The sequence below is a fragment of the Loxodonta africana genome, chromosome 9 (genome assembly GCF_030014295.1).
Source record: "Loxodonta africana isolate mLoxAfr1 chromosome 9, mLoxAfr1.hap2, whole genome shotgun sequence".
NCBI classification, from domain to species: Eukaryota; Metazoa; Chordata; class Mammalia; order Proboscidea; family Elephantidae; genus Loxodonta; species Loxodonta africana.
Genome location: NC_087350.1, coordinates 47,032,938 through 47,052,216, shown reverse-complemented (window position 1 = coordinate 47,052,216; position 19,279 = coordinate 47,032,938). Strand labels below are relative to the sequence as shown.

At 54.0% G+C, this 19,279-nt stretch overlaps 1 protein-coding gene across 3 annotated transcripts; it reads left to right on the top strand.

The window, feature by feature from the left end:
• Positions 1–6,751: 6,751 nt before the first annotated feature.
• On the top strand, positions 6,752–17,447 carry CERCAM (cerebral endothelial cell adhesion molecule). 3 transcript variants are annotated; one of them, XM_064291369.1, is made up of 13 exons: positions 6,752–6,951; positions 8,392–8,502; positions 8,663–8,780; positions 9,360–9,494; positions 9,662–9,866; positions 11,875–11,994; positions 12,320–12,396; positions 12,482–12,588; positions 13,549–13,681; positions 15,408–15,535; positions 15,715–15,918; positions 16,460–16,571; positions 16,921–17,447. In XM_064291369.1, exons 1-12 carry the CDS (start codon positions 6,752–6,754, stop codon positions 16,569–16,571), a joined length of 1,650 nt encoding a protein of 549 aa, XP_064147439.1. In that variant the 3' UTR covers positions 16,921–17,447. The 3 variants fall into 3 exon arrangements, with proteins under 3 accessions (XP_064147439.1, XP_003407742.2, XP_064147440.1); XM_003407694.4 differs by having other exon boundaries at positions 16,319–16,571; XM_064291370.1 differs by lacking the exon at positions 6,752–6,951 and adding an exon at positions 6,960–7,367 and having other exon boundaries at positions 16,319–16,571.
• The last annotated feature ends 1,832 nt before the right edge of the window (positions 17,448–19,279 follow it).

The following is a 19,279-nucleotide window of genomic DNA, read 5'->3' as shown; positions in this document are numbered from 1 at the left end:
CTTGGGCCAAGGAAGCACAGGGAAACAAATAGCAACACTAAGGCAATTCCAGAGCCACCACGGCTGGCCAGAGAGAGGCAGGCTGACCTAGGTTCAAACCCCAACTCTGTGAGTTTGGGCAAGTGATTTTAGGTTTGCCATGCCTCAGATGAGTCGGAATCGACTCGATGGCAGCAGGTTTGGCTTTTTTTTTATGCCTCAGATTTCTCATCTGTAAAATGAAAATATTCCCAACTTCACAGATTTAAAGTACTTAGCACAATGCCTGGAGCCCTGGCAGCTCACTGGTTAAGGGCTACGGCTGCAGTTAGAGTCCACCAGCCATTCCTCAGAAACCCTATGGTGCAATTTTACTCTGTCCTATAGGGTTGCTATGAATCAGATTCAACAGCAATGTTTTTTTTTTTTTTGTTTGTTTGTTTAGCACAATGCCTGGCATACAGCAAACAGTTAATGAGAGTGATTATCACTACTGTTATTATAATTATCTGAATGGAGTTAATATTTACCCCTTTGAATTTCCCACTTGTCCCCTCACCTGGGGTCACCTGAGGACAAGGCTGTGTTGAGGGAATTTTGGCAGTTGTTAAGGGTGGTGGGGATAGGAACAGTCCTCTTCCTGGGGTCTCTAGAAACCTTGAGACAGGCTACCTCTGTGGGGAAGGGATGAGGACAGAAGGGATCGATTGGGGCCGGGCGGGGGAAGGGGCTGCCTGGGCCCAGAGGAGTTAACAGTTCCCAGGCCCTGGCCCAGCAGGGCTGCCACGCTGCAGCCGCAGCGCAGCAACGGTTTTAGCAGAGGAGCCAGGACTGCTTCCTGATGGGCAAAACAGCTGGCTGCCCAGGGAGAAGAAAACAGCTGGCCTGGTCCCAGCCTCCTAAGGACAGAGGCAGAGCCTCAGAGGAGGACAGACAGCTCCACATCTGGGGTCCTGGAAGAAGAGAGCATGGCCAAGAGGGAGAGGGTGGTCCTTGGAAGTGTGTGTGGGTGTTGGGTGGGACCCCCGGAGATGAGGGGGGCGTGTGCGAATTCCTGCAGCAGGAGCCAGGGTATGCTGAATGGACAGGGATTCCTCCAGCTGGGATTGGGGGGTCTCAGTCTCCTCTCAAGTGGGAAAGATGAGGGGTAGGAGACCAGATGGGTCAAGTCTCTGTTCAACCTTGGGTTCTCTTGGACTGGGTTTGGACGTGAGGTGGGAAGGGAGCCTAAGCTGGGCTTTTGGACTCCCATCTGTGGAGCTGCACCCAGAACCAGGAGTGGGACGTGGGCCCATCCTCTGGCCAGGATCCTGGGCTCCCTTGGCTACAAAGCAGGACAGGGGCCCAGAGAGCCCCCAACTCAGGAGCCGTGAAGCTGGCAGCTGGTAAGAGCTTCATCATAGCACTTCCCCCCTCTTGCACCCCCACTCCCAGCCTGCTTGGCTCTCAAGCTGTGAGGACTCGCAACCCCGGGGGCATCTCCAGGCTGGCCCCACCCATTGGTAAGGTAGCGTAGCGGCACCTGGGACTTTGCATGAGAAGATAGATAGAGGGTTGATGAGGGTGTGGCCAGAGCCCACTGGACCAGGGCCACGGGCCTGGGTTCCGGACCCCAACTCCCACAGGCCCCAATACCCCTAATTTCTCTCCAACCAAAGGGGCTCTTCTTGCCCCCTCCTTAGCCTCCTGAAAGAGGGGGCTGGTCCCCCAACTGGGGGTATGCTAGCCTCAGTGTCCCTCTCCCTGCTGAAGGTCATGCTGCAGAGCCTTCACCAGTGGGCAGGCCTTGGAGCTGAGGCTCCCAGAGGGGAGAAGGCGCTGGGAAGGGGGTAGTTCTTTCTGGGTCTCTGGTTCTGGAAACCAGAGTAAAGCCTGAGGCGCAGGCGCCACCACCTGGCCTTGGCCAGAACTGCAATGGCCAAGGGATGGTTGTGAGGAGAAACCCAGAGCTAGGTTTGTCCAGTCTGGGTCCTACACAGCCAGACGGCCCCAAACAGTCATTTTTTCCAGGTGTGGTACCATCCATGATCTAGAGAATAAGGCCTTACACTCCATAGGCCAGGAGCTTCAGACTTGAGCCTGCGTCAAAGTCACCTGAAAGGTGTATTAGATTGCTTGGTCTCCAACCCTAGAGTTTCTGATTCAGTAGTTCTGAGGCAGGACCTAAGAATTTGCATTTCTAACAATTTTCAGGTGAGGCTGATGCTCCTGGTCCGGGCACCATGCTTTGAGAACCACTGCCTTAGAATTCCTGTGAACTGGGCCCAATAAAATAACACCTTTGCAGTGTATTATTATTATTATGACAAAAAACGAGTGTAAGTGGGAGTATAGGTGCTTGGTCAGCCCACCAAAGCCAACGTCCAGTCACATTTACATCTGGAGCCCACTCCATGTGCACTGGGGGTCTGCTCTAGGGGTAAGGGATGTCATGGTGAATGAGATAGGATGGGTTAGGTCCCTGTTTCAGAATCCAGTCTAGCTAGGAGATAACCAGGCAACCAGGCAAGTATAGCATGTGATCCTTCCACCTGGAGGTATGAAAAAAACCTAACCAAACCCATGAGCATCGAGTCCATTCTGACTCATGGCAATCCTGTGGGTTACAGAGCAGAGCTGCTCCATAGGGTTTTCTTGGCTGTAATCTTCACAGAAGCAGATCATCAGGCCTTTCTTCCATGGTACTGTTGGGTGGGTTCAAACTGACAACCTTTAGTAGTCAAGAGCAAACCGTTTGTGCCATGTAAGGACCTGGAGGTCTAAAAGGCAGCTCAAAATAATGCCCAAAACAGAACCCAATTTTCACATCCCACCTGCTCCTTCTCAGGTGTTCCCCAGTCAGCAAACATAACACCACTATCCAAACCAGTTGCAAAGCCTAAGTAGGGATCATCCTTGATTCCTCCCTCTCTCTCCCATATCCGATCACACAAGGCCTGTCAGCTCTGCCTCCATTATACAACTCAGTTTTGTTCACATCGTCTCTTTCTGTCCGAGCATCTCCATCCTTGCCCCTGGGCCACCCTCTGCACTGCAGCCAGAACGGTCTTTTTAAAGACAGGTCATGTCACTTCTCTGCTTATGCTCAACAACGCTTTCCTATTGTTTTTTTTTTTTTTTTTATGAAAAAGTTCCAAAATCATGCTAGGCTTCTGGGCCTTATGTGGCCTGGCCCCGTCTACCTATTTACCCTTACCTCGTAGCACACTCCCTTTGCGCCTTTGCTCCAGCTATACTTGCCTCCCTGCCTGTTCCCACTTCAGGATCTTTGACCCACCCATGCCTTCCATCTGGAATACTCTTCCCTCAGATCTTTCCTAGGCTGGCTTCTCCTGCTCCGGAATGTCTTCCCTGGCCCCTCTATCTACATGTTGCTTCCCACCCCCTACTCTCTATTCTTATTTACTTGTTTTGTTTTGTTCATAACACTTACCGTCCTTTGGAATTGTCTTATTTGCTTCTCCATTTGTTTATGTCCAGCCTTCCTCACCAGAATGTAAGTGTCCTAGGGGCAGAGACCATGTCCGTCTTGTGTGCCTCATATTCCCAGTGCCTAGAGTTGTACCTGCACATAGCTGGTGCTCAATATATTTTGTTGAATAAGTGGGATCATATAGGATGCCATATAGGGTCCCGCAGACATGACATCAAGGATGGCTTTCCAGAGGAAGTTTAAGCTGATACTGAAGGGCTTATAGGAGTTGGGCTGGAGGAGAAAGACCAGTCTAGGCATCGTAGGGACCAAAAAAATAAAAAAAGCATGCAGTTTTCTGGCAACTGTGAATAGCCCAGTTTGGCTAGAGCAGAAGGTTTAGTGGAGAGAAGAATGGAGAAGCAGAGGAGTTGGAGAAGCTGCAGGCCAGCCATGCAGGGCCTCCCTGCCCTTGATGGGTTTGAGCTCTATGCTGAGGGTGTTAAATCAGACATTTAGAAAGGGCTGCTGAGTGTGGATGGTTTCCAGGGAGAAAGCCTGGTGGTGGGGAGGCCTGGGAGGTGCAGTGGCCCAGGTGAACAATGCTGATGTCCTGAGCCAGGCAAGTGGCAGTGCAGAAGGAAAGTGGCCATGTGCAGGAGACACTGAGGAAGTGACCCTGCCAGGACAAGGTGATCATATGGATATATAGGGTTAGAAAGAAGGACTTGTCATCAGTGACTCCCAGGTCTTCAGTTTGAAGGACTGGATGAGCGGAGGTGCTATTTCCTAGGGTGGAGGGGCACTGCAGGGGGAGCAGGTTTGGGGGAAAGGTGGGGGTTCTGTTTTGGACAGGTAGAGTTTGGGTCTAGGTGGGCAGTTGAGATACATGCTAAGTTTCCACAAAGAGGGAATGGCCCATGTGGTCAGCTGCTGTTAAGAGGCTGAGCCCTCTAGGATGAGGAGGACGTATCCCTTGGGGGGAGTGGCAGGCAGAAGCAGTTTGGCTGGAGCAGGCTTTGTGTATGTCAAGCAGTGAATGGAAGTGAGTCAGTGAGACAGGGAGCAAAGCACAGATCTCCCCCCCGCCCCCACCCCTTCAAGATGTTTGGCCTAAAGAAAGGAAGAGAGTTAGGGCCACCACTGGGGGCAGGGAGGTAGCCTGGTATTTTCTTATTTTAAGTTGGGGAAGATTTACATCTTTTGGAATGCCGAAGGAAGGAACCAGAAGAGTGGGAGGTTGATGATAACAGGAGCTGTAAGGGGATGGCATTGTGGTCATTTCTTTGAGAGGAGGAAGATGCCTCTTCTGTTGTAACAAGTGGTAAGAGTGGAAGCTGGTTTGTGGGCAAGGGGTGGAAGACTTGGAGGCTTCAAATGAACGTTCCCAGGTGGTGGCTTCTATTTTTCTCCAAGAAGTAGCAAGGAAATTCTTGCTGAGGTGGGAAGTGGAGTTGGGCTTCAGTTTGGGGGGGGGGTGTCATTTGAAATGCCACTAAGAGGGGGCAAGGAGCATAGGGAATCAACATGGTGGGCTTGGTGAGAATCCAGGTGAGGATGGATATCATGAGTTTGCAGTGGCCCCAACGTCCCCACAAGCAAGATGGTTATACAGTTGGGTCTTCTCCAGGAGGGTTGATGGGAGGACCCCAGGATAAGGGAGTCAGTGACAGGCTGGATCATTAGGTGGGCTGGGGAGGGAGGTGTAAATGGGAGGGGCTGATGCATTTGGGAGGAGAAGGAAGAAGACTCAAGGCCAGGGAAGAATCTGGAAGACCCCATGACCAAGAGGATGGGCAGAGGCTCAAAGACATGGAGAACTCTGGGATGACTCTGGGATAAGTGAGGTAGAGAACACTGCTTTGCTGTGTCTGGGGTTGGGAGTGCCTTCTGGCCAGAGGCTACTAATGCAAGGGAGGGGATTCCTGAATCTCCCCAGGATGCTTTCTTGGGGCCTTGGGCCCTTCTCATTGTAGGTCACTGGCTGGGAAATGGCCTCACCTGGGAACTTTGACCTTGAGCCTGATGGAGGCCTTGGAGCTTAGCTGGAGGTCAGGACTCAGGAGTTCAACCCCCCTACAAGCTGTCCCATCACTAGGTAATTCCATTCCTGGCTGGGCCCCATGGCTACCAGCAAAGATAGTGTGCCCAGGCCTAATCTGCCTACCTGACCCTGGGAGGAGGCTGAGAGAGAGAGTCAAAGGTGCCTGAAGGAAAGCAGATCGTCCAGGTGAGATGGAAGGGTGAGTATGTGGGGGAGATGCCTGCCTTTCCTGGGGCCTCCTCCGCCTGACCTCTCTTCTTCTGAGCCCTCCCTGTGTTCTAGACTTCCCACAGAAGCTTCAAGTGCATTTATTCTCTCAAGGAATTCTTGCAAACCCTTCAGGTGTTATAGGCCCCATCTTATCCATGAGAATGCTGACGTTCAGGGAAGTGGCCTGTCTGAGATAGGCAGTACATACAAGGCTAGAAACCACCGTTAGTGCCTCCAGGTCCCTCTCTTTTTTGCTGCAGACCCATTCCCATCCCAGCAGGGTCCTAAGGACCAAGGCTCTGCCCCAGGGGAGGCTGGAGCCCCTGACTTGGAGGGGACTGGGTCGCTGTGAGGGGCTCTGTGGTGTTCAACAGTTCAATCAATCGAAGTGTGGGCTTTGCTCTCTTAAAGGGTCGAAGCAGCGGAGGTGCTGGAGCGGAGGACGACGACGCGCTGGGGAAGCCAGTCGCGAAACGCCGCGGGATGGCGCGCCCAGGCCAGGGAAACCCGCTTCCCGCCCTCCAAACCGGGTCTTCCTCTCAGACCTACGCGTCGCCTCTCTGGTCTGCGAAGCTCCCATCTGGACCCGCCAGAGGGCGCCCGGGGGCAGAGGCGGAGGCGGGCGCCGGGGAACCCTGGAAAGGTAGCGGCCGGGTCGGTGCTGCCCTGCGGGAACTGCGGCTAAAGTCCGAGGGTTGGATGACCAGAGAATCTGGATTCAGGCGCGTCGGACGCCCAGTGAAGCCGGATTCTGGGGGTCGAACGATCAGGGATTTGAAGAGTCGAGCGCTCTTACACGCTCGGGCGGCTCCAATGCCGTCACCCCAGGCCCTCCCCTTCCCTTCTCCCCATTCCAGGGTCCCGCGCAGGCGGGGGGGGCCTGTTCCTGGGGCGCGTCTGGGGCGGGTCTCCCGGCCCTGGCCCTCCCGACGCCCCTGGCCCAGGGGCAGAAACTCGAGAATCCGGGCAAAGGGTAGGGAAAGGGGCTCCTAACCCTCCTCGGCTCCGCCCCGCGCCGGGCCCCGCCCGCCCGGCCGCCCCGCCCACTCCCCTCGGCCCGGCGGGGAGCTCCGGGGGCCGCCACTGCCGCCGCCCGAGCGCCCGCCATGCACGCTGCTCCCGCCGCCCCGCTGCTGCTCCAGCTGCTGCTTCTGCTGGGGTCGCGGCTGGTGGGTACGGGCACCGCGGAGCCGCCGCCGCCGGCCGTGGTCCTTGTCATCCTGGCCCGCAATGCAGAGCACTCACTGCCCCACTACCTGGGCGCACTGGAGCGGCTGGACTACCCCCGGGCCAGGCTGGCCCTCTGGTGAGAGAGACCCAGGCGTTGGTACCCACGGGACATCTCCCCCCAGCCTCCTAGATGGCTCCCGGCCCCGGTGGCCTCATCTGCTCCCTGCCCAGACAGGCCCCACCCTCGCAAACAGGCCCTCCAGAGTCCCAAGCCCCTGGCTGGCAAAGGTAGACCTAGGTCTAGGCCGTGGGGGTGACCCAGGGACACCCACCCCTTCTTCCAGCCCCCTTCTTCTCCTCTTGGGACCGCCTCTGGGTGTTAAGTTGGGCCCAGGCCCTCTTACCTCAGCCCTTGGAGCCCAAACTCAACTCTGTGGGACCTGTGGTTGGCTTGACTTGGAGACACTGGACCGGCAGGAGTCCCCTGAGGCTGGAATCCCCTGGGGCCTGACATGGCTGGAATCAGCAGGACTGGAGCTTCCTGGGGAGCAGGTGGGAGTGCGGTCAGCCCTGGGCTGCATGCAGTTCTGCAGGGGAGTCAGACTGGCTCTCCTCCAGCTGAGCTAGGCCCTGTCCGCCAAGGACTGCACAGCTGGGGACTGTCCCTTTCCTGGAGTCTCTCCCCGCAGGCATCTGCATACAGCACTGGTATCAGAGACCACAACCTCCAGTCTCTGGAAGCCAGAACAGGGAGGAGTCCTGAGCTGAGGCTGCGGATAAACTAAGAGAAATGACAAACTACCCCCCCACCCCCACCACCCAAGACACCAAAGTTGGAGGTGGAGCCGTGGCCTGGGGAGGCTGCCCACAATTACCACAGTTTGGGAGTTAGTTCCCACCCCTCCAAGACTTGACACGTAGTTAGTCTTCACTCCTGGGGAATTGGCTTAAAGGGGCAGCATCACTCAAGCTGGGGCTCTTGGCTAAGCCCTGCTTCTCTGTCACCGGAGCCCCTTCCCCAGGAGAAGAGACCTATGCTCTGAGGCACCTGGGCTTGGGCTCATCAGCACTTCTCCAGGAGCTCAGAGCATGGTTTGACCCTTATTACAATTTGCCGGTGGAGGGAAGCAGCACTGTTCTGTCCAGTCCTGACAGGGAAAGGGACTGACCTGTGGTCACACAGCAAGGAGAGAAAGTAACCAGGGAATGTAGCAGGTGTGCTCCTCAAAGTCGAGGTACCTTTCATTTTTCAAAACACATTTACCTTCTGTTCTCTCAGCCCATGACATGGTCAGGAAAGCTTATAGCAACAGAGGGAGAAACTGAAGTCAGAGAGGGAACAGGACCTACCTGAGGTTACACAGCCGGTCACAGAACTGTGATTGGGACCTGGCTGTCCTGCCTCCAGCCCCTCTTCCCCCCGCCACTGTAGCACACCTAGCCTCAGTGCCACCCTCCCCTGTGGCCTGGGGTGACCAGCCTTATAGGTGTTGGTGCTCCAGGGGTCAAGTCTGGGTTTGGCCCTTCTGTCCTTCTGTGGCTGTGACCTCTCACCCTTCTTCCTCTCTGTCCCCAGGTGTGCCACTGACCACAACATAGATAACACCAAGGAGATGCTGCAGGAGTGGTTGGCTGCTGTGGGCAATGACTATGCAGCTGTGGTCTGGAGGCCCGAGGGGGAGCCCAGGTGGTGACCTGAGGGGAAAGGTTCTGGAGAAGATGGGGAACAGTTGTAGCCCAGAGAGGAAAAGGGATAGCCCAGGGCCAGCCCAGGGCTCTGTCCACTGCCCTACAGACAGGGAGAGATACCCACACCATGAGAACATGTCATGTCTTTACTCCCTCAGGTCCTACCCAGACGAAGAGGGTCCCAAGCACTGGACCAAAGAACGGTACCAGTTTCTGATGGAGTTGAAGCAGGAAGCTCTGACCTTTGCCAGGGACTGGGGGGCTGATTATATCCTGGTAAGGAAGCCTGGCCTAGGGTTGGCTTCTCACTGGTGATGGTATCTGTCCCTGGCAAAAATCTCGATGTGGCTAACCACTCCTGTAGGCTGGATTCTTCGCCTGGCAACCTGGGCCAGAGCCCAGATCAGCTGTTAAGCTTGGATCCCTAGGCTGAGCTCGGACTAGGTACTAAGCCTGGATCTCTGAAATAGATCTTAGGGTATATAAATAAAAAAGTGGGCCTAAATTCTGGACCAGAGCCCAGGGTACAAACTGAGCCTGGGTTCATGGACTAGAGCTCAGAGTAGGTTTTTGGATTTGCTCCATAAGCCGTATCTCAGATAACATTCTTAAATCAGCAACTCAGGTCCAGTCTCTGGACCTAATCCCTGAACCAGCACCCCAGACTGGATCTTTGGTCCAAAGACAGATCTACTGAGTTCATTGGTTAGACCTCTTTAAGGGAACTCCCACTGGATTCTCGGAACACTTTAGGTCTCTGGCAGCCTGGTGGGACCCTATTCAGTGAATTCCTTGGTGGTCTATAGCCCGGACAGGGCCAAGGCATGTGATACCCCTCCTCCCTCACCCTCCCAGTTTGCAGACACAGACAACATTCTAACCAATAACCAGACGCTGCAGCTTCTTATGGAGCAAGGGTTGCCTGTGGTGGCCCCAATGCTGGATTCGCAGACCTACTACTCCAACTTCTGGTGCGGGATCACCCCCCAGGTGAGGCCAAGGATGGGGGCCTTAGGAAGTCTGAGGTCCTGGGAGGAGGGACAGACCAGAGAGCAGAGAGTCTGAAGGTATTGGGGTCTGTGGGCCATGGCAGGAGGAACAGTTGCTGGGAATGGAGGGAGGGGCTCTTTACAACCTAGAGCACCCCCCTTCCCCAGGGCTACTACCGCCGTACAGCCGAGTACTTCCCCACCAAGAACCGCCAACGCCGGGGCTGCTTTCGTGTCCCTATGGTCCATTCCACCTTCCTGGTATCTCTGCGGGCTGAGGGGGCAGCCCAGCTCGCTTTCTATCCCCCTCACCCCAACTATACCTGGCCCTTTGATGACATCATCGTCTTCGCCTACGCCTGTCAGGCAGCTGGTAAGGACCAGCCCTCCTTGAGCATCCACTGAAGGCCTCTGGGTCATCACACATGCTGTTCCCCCTGCTTAGCATGTCCTTTGCCACTCCTCGCTTCATCCTATTACCTTCTGTTTGTCCTTCTTGAAGGTTGTAGCCCTTCTTAAGCCAGTGGGTTAGATGTCCCTTCTCTGGCTGTCCCCATCTTGGCACTTTCATTTATTCCTTCATTACACAAATATTTATGGAGTACCTACCATGGAAATCCTGGTGGCGTAGTGGTTAAGAGATACGGCTGCTAACCAAAAAGTTGGCAGTTCGAATCCACCAGGCACTCCTTGGAAACTCTATGGGGCGGTTCCACTCTGTCCTATACGGTCGCTATGAGTTGAAATCGACTTGACGGCAACGGGTTGGGTTTCTTTTCACCATGTGCCAGGCACTGGAGAGGCAGTGGTAAGTAAAACCAGGCAATCCCTGCCCTCCTGGAACCTCCAGTCCGGTGTGAGACAGATGTCAATCAAAGCATCAGACAAATCAATATCCAGTCCACAACTATGACAGAAAGGAGAGCTTCTCAGTTCTTGGTGCTTTGGGAGCTTAGACTGGAATCGACCTGCTCAGGGAAGTCTTCCTAAAAAAAGTGACCCTTTGGGGTGAGATCTAAACTATGAGTAGGCATTAACGACAAACAGAGCAGGAAAGAGCATTTCAGTCAAAGAGGCCAGCAGGTGCAAAGGCCCTGTAGCAGCAGGGAGCATAAGAAGATAGCATAGCTGGAACACAGTGAATGAGGAATACGGTGCAGGCCAAGGCAGGAAAGGTAGACAGGAGCTGGCATGACTGACAAGCACCTAGTCTTTTGTCTGAGAGCACTGGGTCACAGTGATTGGATTTACCTCAAAGGGTTACATGTTTGGATTTACACGTTGAAAAACCAGTCTGGTGTTAGTTATTTTTAAGATGAAAGTTACTAGAAAGTGTTGGGTATAGATGGGAGGGAGCCAGTCTTGAACAAGAATTGAAGTTAATGAGAGAGAGAGGGACTAGCACTGGAGCAAGGCTCTTGAGAAGGCCACAGAGAATGTAATTTGGGGTGTAAATTGAGGGTTGGCCAAGGGCATGAGGCCTATCTGGTGAGTGGAGAAGAGCGTTGATGATCAGGGTGAATGACCATTTAATCACGAAGTGTTGCACCTGCCCCAGCATAATAGGTTGCTTTGTGTACAAGGTGCAGTTTCTCTTCCTGGGAAAGTCTGCAGTGTGCAGAAATGCGAGAAGGAAAAAAAAAAAATCATTTCATGTGCAAAAAGTGACAGTGGAACAAATAAATGGAGAAAATGAGAAGAGGCAAAAGCGTTCCCTTATATTTTCATTGCTACCACTATATCGAGTAACCCCTGCTGTTTCTCGGTCAGTGACTTGAAGGAATTTGGTGAACTGTAGGTATTTCTCCATCATTCATGCTTCCAACATCCAGGTATTGGCTCCCTGCTTTGAGCCAGGCACCTTGCTTAATGCTGGGCATGGGGTCAGCTTTTAAATAGATACAACGTTCCGGCCCCCGAGGAGTTCACAGTCTATAGAAGGTGAAGAGTAAATAAAGGTGATGGTGTGTGGATCAGGGTGAGGGCAGAGGGGATGGGCAGAGATGGGTGAGATTTTCTTTATAACAGGGCTTGGTGGCATCATATGGCTGTGGTTGCTGGGGGTTTGCTTCTTCTTCACTGTGGTCTCCTAAGGGCAGGGACTCCATCTGTCTTGCTCACCACCAGGTAGGGCCCAGCACAGGGCCTGGCACACAACAGGTGCCCTAGACACATTTAAGTGAATAAGCCACCTGAGCAGAAAGACCCCTTAGATATTACTGGATCCAAGCCCTTTTGCCGTCCGATCACACAGGTAGGGAAAGTGAGTCCCAGCGAGGACTCACACATTGGGTCACTGGTACAGCTGGGCCTAGGACCTCTCAGCCAGGTTCTAAGTGCTCTGCCCCCAACTCCGACCAGAATTCGGCCTCTTTCCACAGGAGTCTCGGTCCATGTGTGCAACCAGCACCGTTATGGGTACATGAATGTGCCTGTGAAATCTCACCACAGTCTAGAGGACGAAAGGGTCAACTTCATCCATCTAGTCTTGGAAGCACTTGGTGAGGGCTGGGAGCCGGTGCCACCTGCCTGCCGGCATTGCTCCCTGCCAATGCCGCCATAGGCCCTGACCTTTGGGGGGATTGAACTTGGGGTCCCACCCTTGCCCCTAACTCGCTCTATGACTCTGAGCTAGTACCCTCCCTCCACCCTGGGCCTCAGTTTCCACATCCCTGTGGGGGGGTGGTTGGATTCTGTGGTCTCAGAGCGCCCTTCTGGCTGGGCATTCTGCGAAGAGGGCAGGAGTGAGCTGGTGGAGGGGAGGCTCTAGGACTCCAGGATGGTGCCAGCAGGGACTTGTGACTGGGGCGGCGGTTCCCTCTGCAGTTGATGGGCCCCCCATGCAGGCCTCGGCTCATGTGTCCCGGCCCCCAAAGAGACCCAGCAAGATGGGGTTTGATGAGGTAAGTCCCCCCAACCTATGGGACTGGGGTTGGGAGGTGTGTAGGCCTCCCGCCCCTCCCAGACCTGTATCCAAACCCTGCCCAGGTCTTTGTCATCAGCCTGGCCCGCCGGCCTGACCGCCGTGAGCGCATGCTGAACTCGCTCTGGGAGATGGAGATCGCTGGGCAGGTGGTGGATGCTGTGGATGGCCGGTGAGGCTTGCTGCGGAGGGACTGGGCAGTTGCGGGTGCAGTGTGGTCCATCCTTGAGCAACCTGGCAGTAGGAAAAGCAGATGGCTTGGATGAGATTCCTGTTCTAGGAGGTATTCAGACAGGGTCTAAGTGATGTTTGTCTCAGGGGCCTTGAGGGAGGATGAATACAGGACAAGATGGCCCTCTAGTGGGAGGGAAAAGAGTAGGTAAGGCCCAGGATCTGGAGCTTCAGGGCTTGGGTTTCAGCTCTGCCACTTTCCAGCTGTGTGACCTTCAGCAAGTAACTCCCCCCACTGCATCTCTGAGCCGTGTTTCCTCATGTGCAAAATGGCAAATGCTTGTGCCTTGCTCCTAGGGGGTTTTGTAAGGGCTCAGTGGAGATTTAGGTAGGGCCTGATACATAGAAAATATCCCAAAGTATTAGAAATTTTCCTTATTATTATCATGATGATTATTCTCTATTGTGGATTTAGGCCCCTGATGGGTGGGGGTGAGGCAGACCAAATATCTCCCTGGGGGAAGCCAGAGACCTGACCTATCCAGCCATCAGAGTCACACATGGCCCCTTGTGCCTGCTGCTCTTTGTTCTGAGCCCCCAGCCCTTTTGACCACCAATGTCCATCCTTTGCTTGGCCTCCTGCCCAAGAAGTATTGACCATGTTCCCCACATCCTTCCTAGGGTGCTTCCCCCTCAGGCAGCCACCCTGCCTTGTCCCACCCATACTGCTGCCCCCTCCCTGAGGGTCACCCCTTGTCTCTGTTACTGGCTTCCTGAGGTGACCATGGTTCTGCAGGTCTAGTCAATGATGATGTTAGGCCACATAAAGGAGTTCCAAGACTGAAACCTTCAAACCAGACTCTAATGTGACTGTTCCCAACGTGCACAGAGCAGACCCTTCTGGGGGGTTCCCCAGCAGGCACTCCTTACTCAAGCACCCTGTTACACCTGTCTCCCTCAGAACCCTCAATAGCAGTATCATCAGGAGCCTTGGCGTGGACCTGCTCCCTGGCTACCAGGACCCCTACTCAGGCCGCACATTGACCAAGGGAGAGGTGGGCTGCTTCCTCAGCCACTATGCCATCTGGGAGGAGGTGAGCACCCCCACCCCCTTGGTCATGCCCTTCGGGGTGGTCAGGGACCGGGTTGTTCTAGCACTGCTCTATGCCCAGCGTTGGGTGAATGAAGGAGTGTGCTAAGATGTTAACGAACACCAGGCCAGTGGCTTTAGACCTCCTGTGTGTTCAGCACCAGACCAGGCTCCACTGAGGGGCACCCTTATTTATTTATTTTATTAGTTTCCTGGGGGCTGCTGTAACAAAACCCCACAAAATAGGTGACTTATAAGAACAGAAATTTATTGTCTCACAGCTCTGGAGGCTAGACGTCTAAATCAACATGTCGTCTGGGTCATGCTCCCTCCAAAGTGTCTTGTCTCTCCCAGCTTCTAGTAGCCCCAGGTGCGCCTTGGCTTGTAGATACCTCCTCGTGGGGCTATCCTTTCTCCGGTCTCATCTCTCTTTTTTTCAGTTTTTAGTTGTTAAGAATATGTACAGCCAAATGTATACCCATTCAACAATTTCTACATGTACAATTCAGAGACACTGATTACATTCTTCAAGCTGAGGGGCACCCTTATTTATTGTAGTCTTTCTTTATGAAGCACCTACTGTGTGCCAGGAGATGTTCCACTCTGAGAATACAGAGGTGAACAAGAAAAATACAGTCCTTGCCCTCCTGGGGTTCATGGCCCAGAGTGGGGCACAGAAATCAATAAAGAACCAAGGGCATGGACTGACACAGCTCCTGACCTGATGTGAGGTCAGGGCAGGTCTCGCCATGGAGGTACACGGAGAAGAGCCTTCTAGGCAACTGGGGGCAAAGGTCTTGAGCAACAAGGAGCTCAGTGTGTCCAGGACTGGAAAGAAGGAAGGCCTCGGAGTTGGCGCATGCTCAACACTTGGTCAGGAAGCGTCAGCCTCGGGTCTGGGGGCAGGAGACCCCAATGAGGGGTCACTGTCTGGACACCACTGGGGAGACCAAGTGACTGGGCCCTCAAATAAGTATCCCCTCTAGGAGACAGTGCAAAGACTCACTCCTTGTTTTCATTTTCTGCGTGTAGCCAAAATGTACATATATGTGTGTGTGTTCATGCTGTTTTTTTGCTGTCCCTGGACAAATTGAAAGACGATTCATATTTCATCATTTGCTGAGCTGATTTCATGTTCTTTTCACATTCTCAAAAGTTACAAAGTGCTTTTTTTTTCTTTGGGATGTTGGGGGTTGGAGTCTCCCCCGTTCCTTGCCCTGCCCAGCTACCTTAGCAGAGCTCAGGAGGCTGAGATGAAGAGCTGAGCCCTGGAGTCCAACAGATCCAGGTTCAATCTTGGTTCTGCCGCTTCCTGGCTATGTGGCCTTGGACAAGTGGTTTCACTTCTCTGCGTCTCTGTCTCCTTATCTACAGTGTGGGGATCATCATGTTTCCTGCCCCTTGAGGGTCCCTTGAGATAAGCAGTAGGACTGTGGCCCCTGGGATATAGTCATTGCTCAATGAATCGTAGCAAGGATTGTGCTTGTCATCATGATTCTAATTGGAGGCCTAGATTGGGGGCCTGGAGGGCCTTGAATGAGGCATTGGGATTTTAGTCCCCAGACAGAGGGAGCCACAGCAGGCTTTGGAGCAGCTGAGTGATGTGGCTAGGGTTGTGTCTTTGGAATATAACTGAAGTCACCAAGAGCCTATTGGCTTCACAGGTGGGAAGGGGACAGCCCAAATCTGAAGAGCCATCTCCCCTCCCCCACCCCCGCTGTGTAATACAGGTGGTTGCCAGGGGTCTGGCCCAGGTCGTAGTGTTTGAGGATGATGTGCGCTTTCAAAGCAACTTCAAGGGACGGCTGGAGCAGCTGATGAAAGAGGTGGAGGCAGAGAAACTTCCGTGGGACCTGATGTAGGTAGCCTGTGCCCCAGGGGCAAGGGAGGGGGTGGGCCTCTTGAGGTCTGCCTCATACTCTGGGAACGCTGGCAAGTCCCCCTCCTGAGTCTGGCCCTGTAAGGCGGAATTGAGGGAGGGGTCCTGGGATACCCCAGGGTCTTTGGTGACTCCTGAGACCCTTGCATCACCTACAGCTACCTCGGCCGGAAGCAGGTGAACCCTGAGGAAGAGGCAGTTGTGGAGGGGCTTCCACACCTGGTGATGGCTGGGTACTCCTACTGGACGCTGGCATATGCCCTGAGCCTGGCGGGGGCTCGCAAGTTGCTGGCCTCCCAGCCCCTGAGCCGGATGCTACCTGTGGACGAGTTCCTGCCCGTCATGTTTGACCAGCACCCCAAGTGAGGCTTAGTCAGATCGGGGCAGGGCAGGGGGCATGACAGGGGCATCCCGTCCCAGGAGCCCACCAGCAAGTACCAAGTCCACGCCCCTTGCTGGGCAGTGCGGGAGACTGAGGCTGACGAGGCCAGGTCATTTGTACCAAGTCACCCAGGAATAGCCCACCCTAGCCCTGGAGTCAGACCGACCTAAGTGTGAATCCTGTGCTGCCCATATTCTGAGCTTCTGTTTCCCCACCTGGAAAATGGGGATAATAGAAATTCCACTCCCCAGGCTGCATTCGGGATAGCTAGGGTGGGCAGGGAAGTACTTTGGGCAGGAGAGGTACCCAGCTCCAGGCAGACATATGGTCTGGGACAAGGCCCTCCGTCAGTCCTCCTGAGCCATGCTCCTACCTCGCAGCGAAAAATACAAGGCACACTTCTGGCCACGGGACCTGCGGGCCTTCTCGGTCCAGCCCCTGCTCACTGCTCCCACCCACTATGCGGGGGATGAGGGGTGGCTCAGTGACACGGAGACATCCTCCCTCTGGGATGACGACAGTGGCCGCCTCATCACCTGGAGTGGCTCTCACAAGACCTTGCGTGACCCCCGCCTGGACCTGGTCAGCAGCAGCGGGCACAGCCTCCATCCTCAACCCCGGGACGAGCTTTAGGTGAGGGCAGGGCTGGGCCCCAGCCCTGCGGGCCTTGGTTTTCTCTTACTTTCTGTGGTGTGAGTCTGTCAAGTCTCTGCTTTCCCCTCTCAGCCTAGCTTCTCTCCCTCTCTCTGACTCTACCTCTGGCTTTGTCTCTGTCCCTGCGTCTTTGCCTGTCTCTGCATCCCTCTGTCTACCTCTAGCTTTTTCTCTCTCTGCCTGTCTCCTCCTCCTCTGTCTCTCCCTGTCTCTGACTACGTTTGTGTCTGTTTCTGTCAGTGTGTCTGGCTGTCCCTGGCTGTCTCTGCCTCTCACTGTCCAACTCTATGTCTTTCTATCTCTCTTCCTACCTCTACTGTCCCACCAGGTCCAGCTGGTACTCACTAAAGGTATGCCCAGGAGCAGGCCAGCAGCTTCCCAGGGAGGAGAGGAAGAGATCATGGCAGGAGTTGCCCCCAGGAACCACAGACCCAGTAGAGACTTGGGACCACCATAAGCATGGCCGCTCTGCCCTCTGGACCCTTCTCCAGTCTTATAGAGGGAGATACCACTCAGAGATGAATCCCATTCCCATAGATCACACAGCAAAAGGGCAGGACCTGTGGGCCCCCTCACCCTGCCTGTCCTGTTTCAGGGCTTGGGGTGGGGGGATGGAGAAAGGCTCTTTTAGACCCCAGGAACCCTGTTCTCCCTGAGGACTCAGCCACTAGGGCTATTTTGCCCTTCTACCTCCATCTCACCTCCCCACTAGCTTGACACCTGGGTCCTTCCTGCCCAGGCCCACCCTCTTCCCTGGCCTGTGGGAAGGACAGGGAAGTGGGAGGAGGACTCTTGCAAACCTGGTGCCTACACACAGAAGGTCCTCAATAAAAGCTGGCTGGTATTTATACTTTATACTTCTTTAACTCCTGGTTGAGCTTTTTTGCATCTCATCTGGCCTGGAAAAGAGGTGTTTCGTGATGAGCAGTTGGAGGGGCAGAGAGGGAAAGTACAGCGTTGAGAGGAGTCAGGCCAACCTGGGCTCCGCTCCTGGCATCACTCCTCACTGGGGCATATTGGGTGGGTATTATCCCCTCCCTGGACCTCAGTCCACTCATTGGTAAGGTGGGGTAGGAAGAAAAGAACCATCTCATGGGATGGTGGGTACAAAGTGGCCTGGTCTGGAGCCTGGCCCATAGTGAGGGCATACCACATAGGGTGTTATAGTCGTCACCAATGCCATCTCCAGCCCAACTTGATTATCATGGTTACTACCAGGCTGGTCGTGGTGGACTCAGGCCCGAAACAGGGCTGCTGATGTCCCCCTCTTTGGATCTTCATCTGTGCAGTTGGAACCATAGCTTAGGCCCCAGGCCCTCAAGGAGGCCAAGAATGAGTGATCCCTCCACTGGGAAGGGCTTGGGAAGAGCAAGGGCTCCCGTCCGGCCCTAATTAATGTGGCCGCCAGAGGGCGCAGTATGGCCGAGCCTGGATTTTGTTGGCCAGGGCACCCTCTGCTGGGTGTGGGGCTGACAGCAGGGAAGAGAGCATGGCATGTTTGGAATCAACCCCATCCTGAGGGGCCAGCTACAGCAGCTTCAGGTTCTTCTGCTGGGCACTCCTGGCTCTCCTGTCATATTGGGCTTCAGCAACTGTCTCCGAAGCCTCCGCTCTGCAGCTGGGGGGAGGTGGTGGCCCCTTGCCTTGGCCTCCACTGACCACAGGACCGTGGCACCAGCATCTCCAGGTTTCCTTCTTCAGAGGATCCCATTCCCAATGCTCTCCAGTGGCAGCCTCTCGACTGGTCTCCTGAATACCCTGGTCCTTGTAGAGTCTGATGGGCACCCCCAAGGTTGGGCCTCCATGGGGATGTCCTGGGGATAAAGTCTAGCTGGCCTGGCTCTGGTTCCAGGACCTGGCATTGCTGCAGGAAGGTTTCCAGGCCAAAGCTGTGGGCTTGGTGCTTTGTTTAAGAGTGAAAGCTATTGATTTGGATGGCTAAGACCTTGAGCAAGTCACTTTCTCTCTTGAGGTTTCTGATGCCCTCTTCATTCCGTTAACATTTATTAAGTACCTCCTCGGGGCCAGGTTAGTCACTGGGAATTAAGCAGTGAATAAAACTCACAAAAAATCCCTGGCCTTGAGCTGGCATTTTAATGCTGGAGACAGACAAACACAGGTAAGTAAACATTATCAGTTACCATTGAGCTGATTCAGACTCATGGCGACCCCTGTGTGTTGCAGAGAAGTTAACTGAATGGGGAAGAATGTGGGTGGTGCTATTGTGGGGGCAGGTTGGGAACTCAGTTCTAGATGTGTTAAATTTGAGATCCAGGTGAGGGTGTCAAATAGTAGTTGGGGATGAGTCTAGGGTGGAAATAGAAGCTTGGAATCCCCTTCCTCACCCAGAAGTCCTGGCCCCAAACTGCACACTCCACCACTGGTTACATGAGGAGCTTGTTAAAAGGAGTCGCAGCTAGGTTTGCTAAGCTCACTGTGTCTGTCCATGCTCCCTTCACCAGAGACTCGAACAGTTGACAAAAGTGAAGCCCATCACTTTATATGCCAATATAGAAATATATTTTTTTAAGTCAGGTTTACCGAGGTATAATTTACACATGGCAAAATTTTAAGTTTGGTGAGTTTTTTTTTTTTTTGTTATAATTTTTATTGTGCTTTAAGTGAAAGTTTACAAATTAAGTCAGTCTCTCACACAAAACTTATATACCCCTTGCTACATACTCCCA

Excerpts from the sequence above, each read along its gene's own strand:
- CERCAM (XM_003407694.4), top strand. The coding sequence starts at position 6,752 with ATGCACGCTGCTCCCGCCGCCCCGCTGCTGCTCCAGCTGCTGCTTCTG. Across the intron at positions 12,589-13,548 it reads GTGGATGCTGTGGATGGCCG|AACCCTCAATAGCAGTATCA; the intron begins GTGAGGCTTGCT and ends TGTCTCCCTCAG. Across the intron at positions 15,919-16,318 it reads ATGTTTGACCAGCACCCCAA|CGAAAAATACAAGGCACACT; the intron begins GTGAGGCTTAGT and ends CCTACCTCGCAG.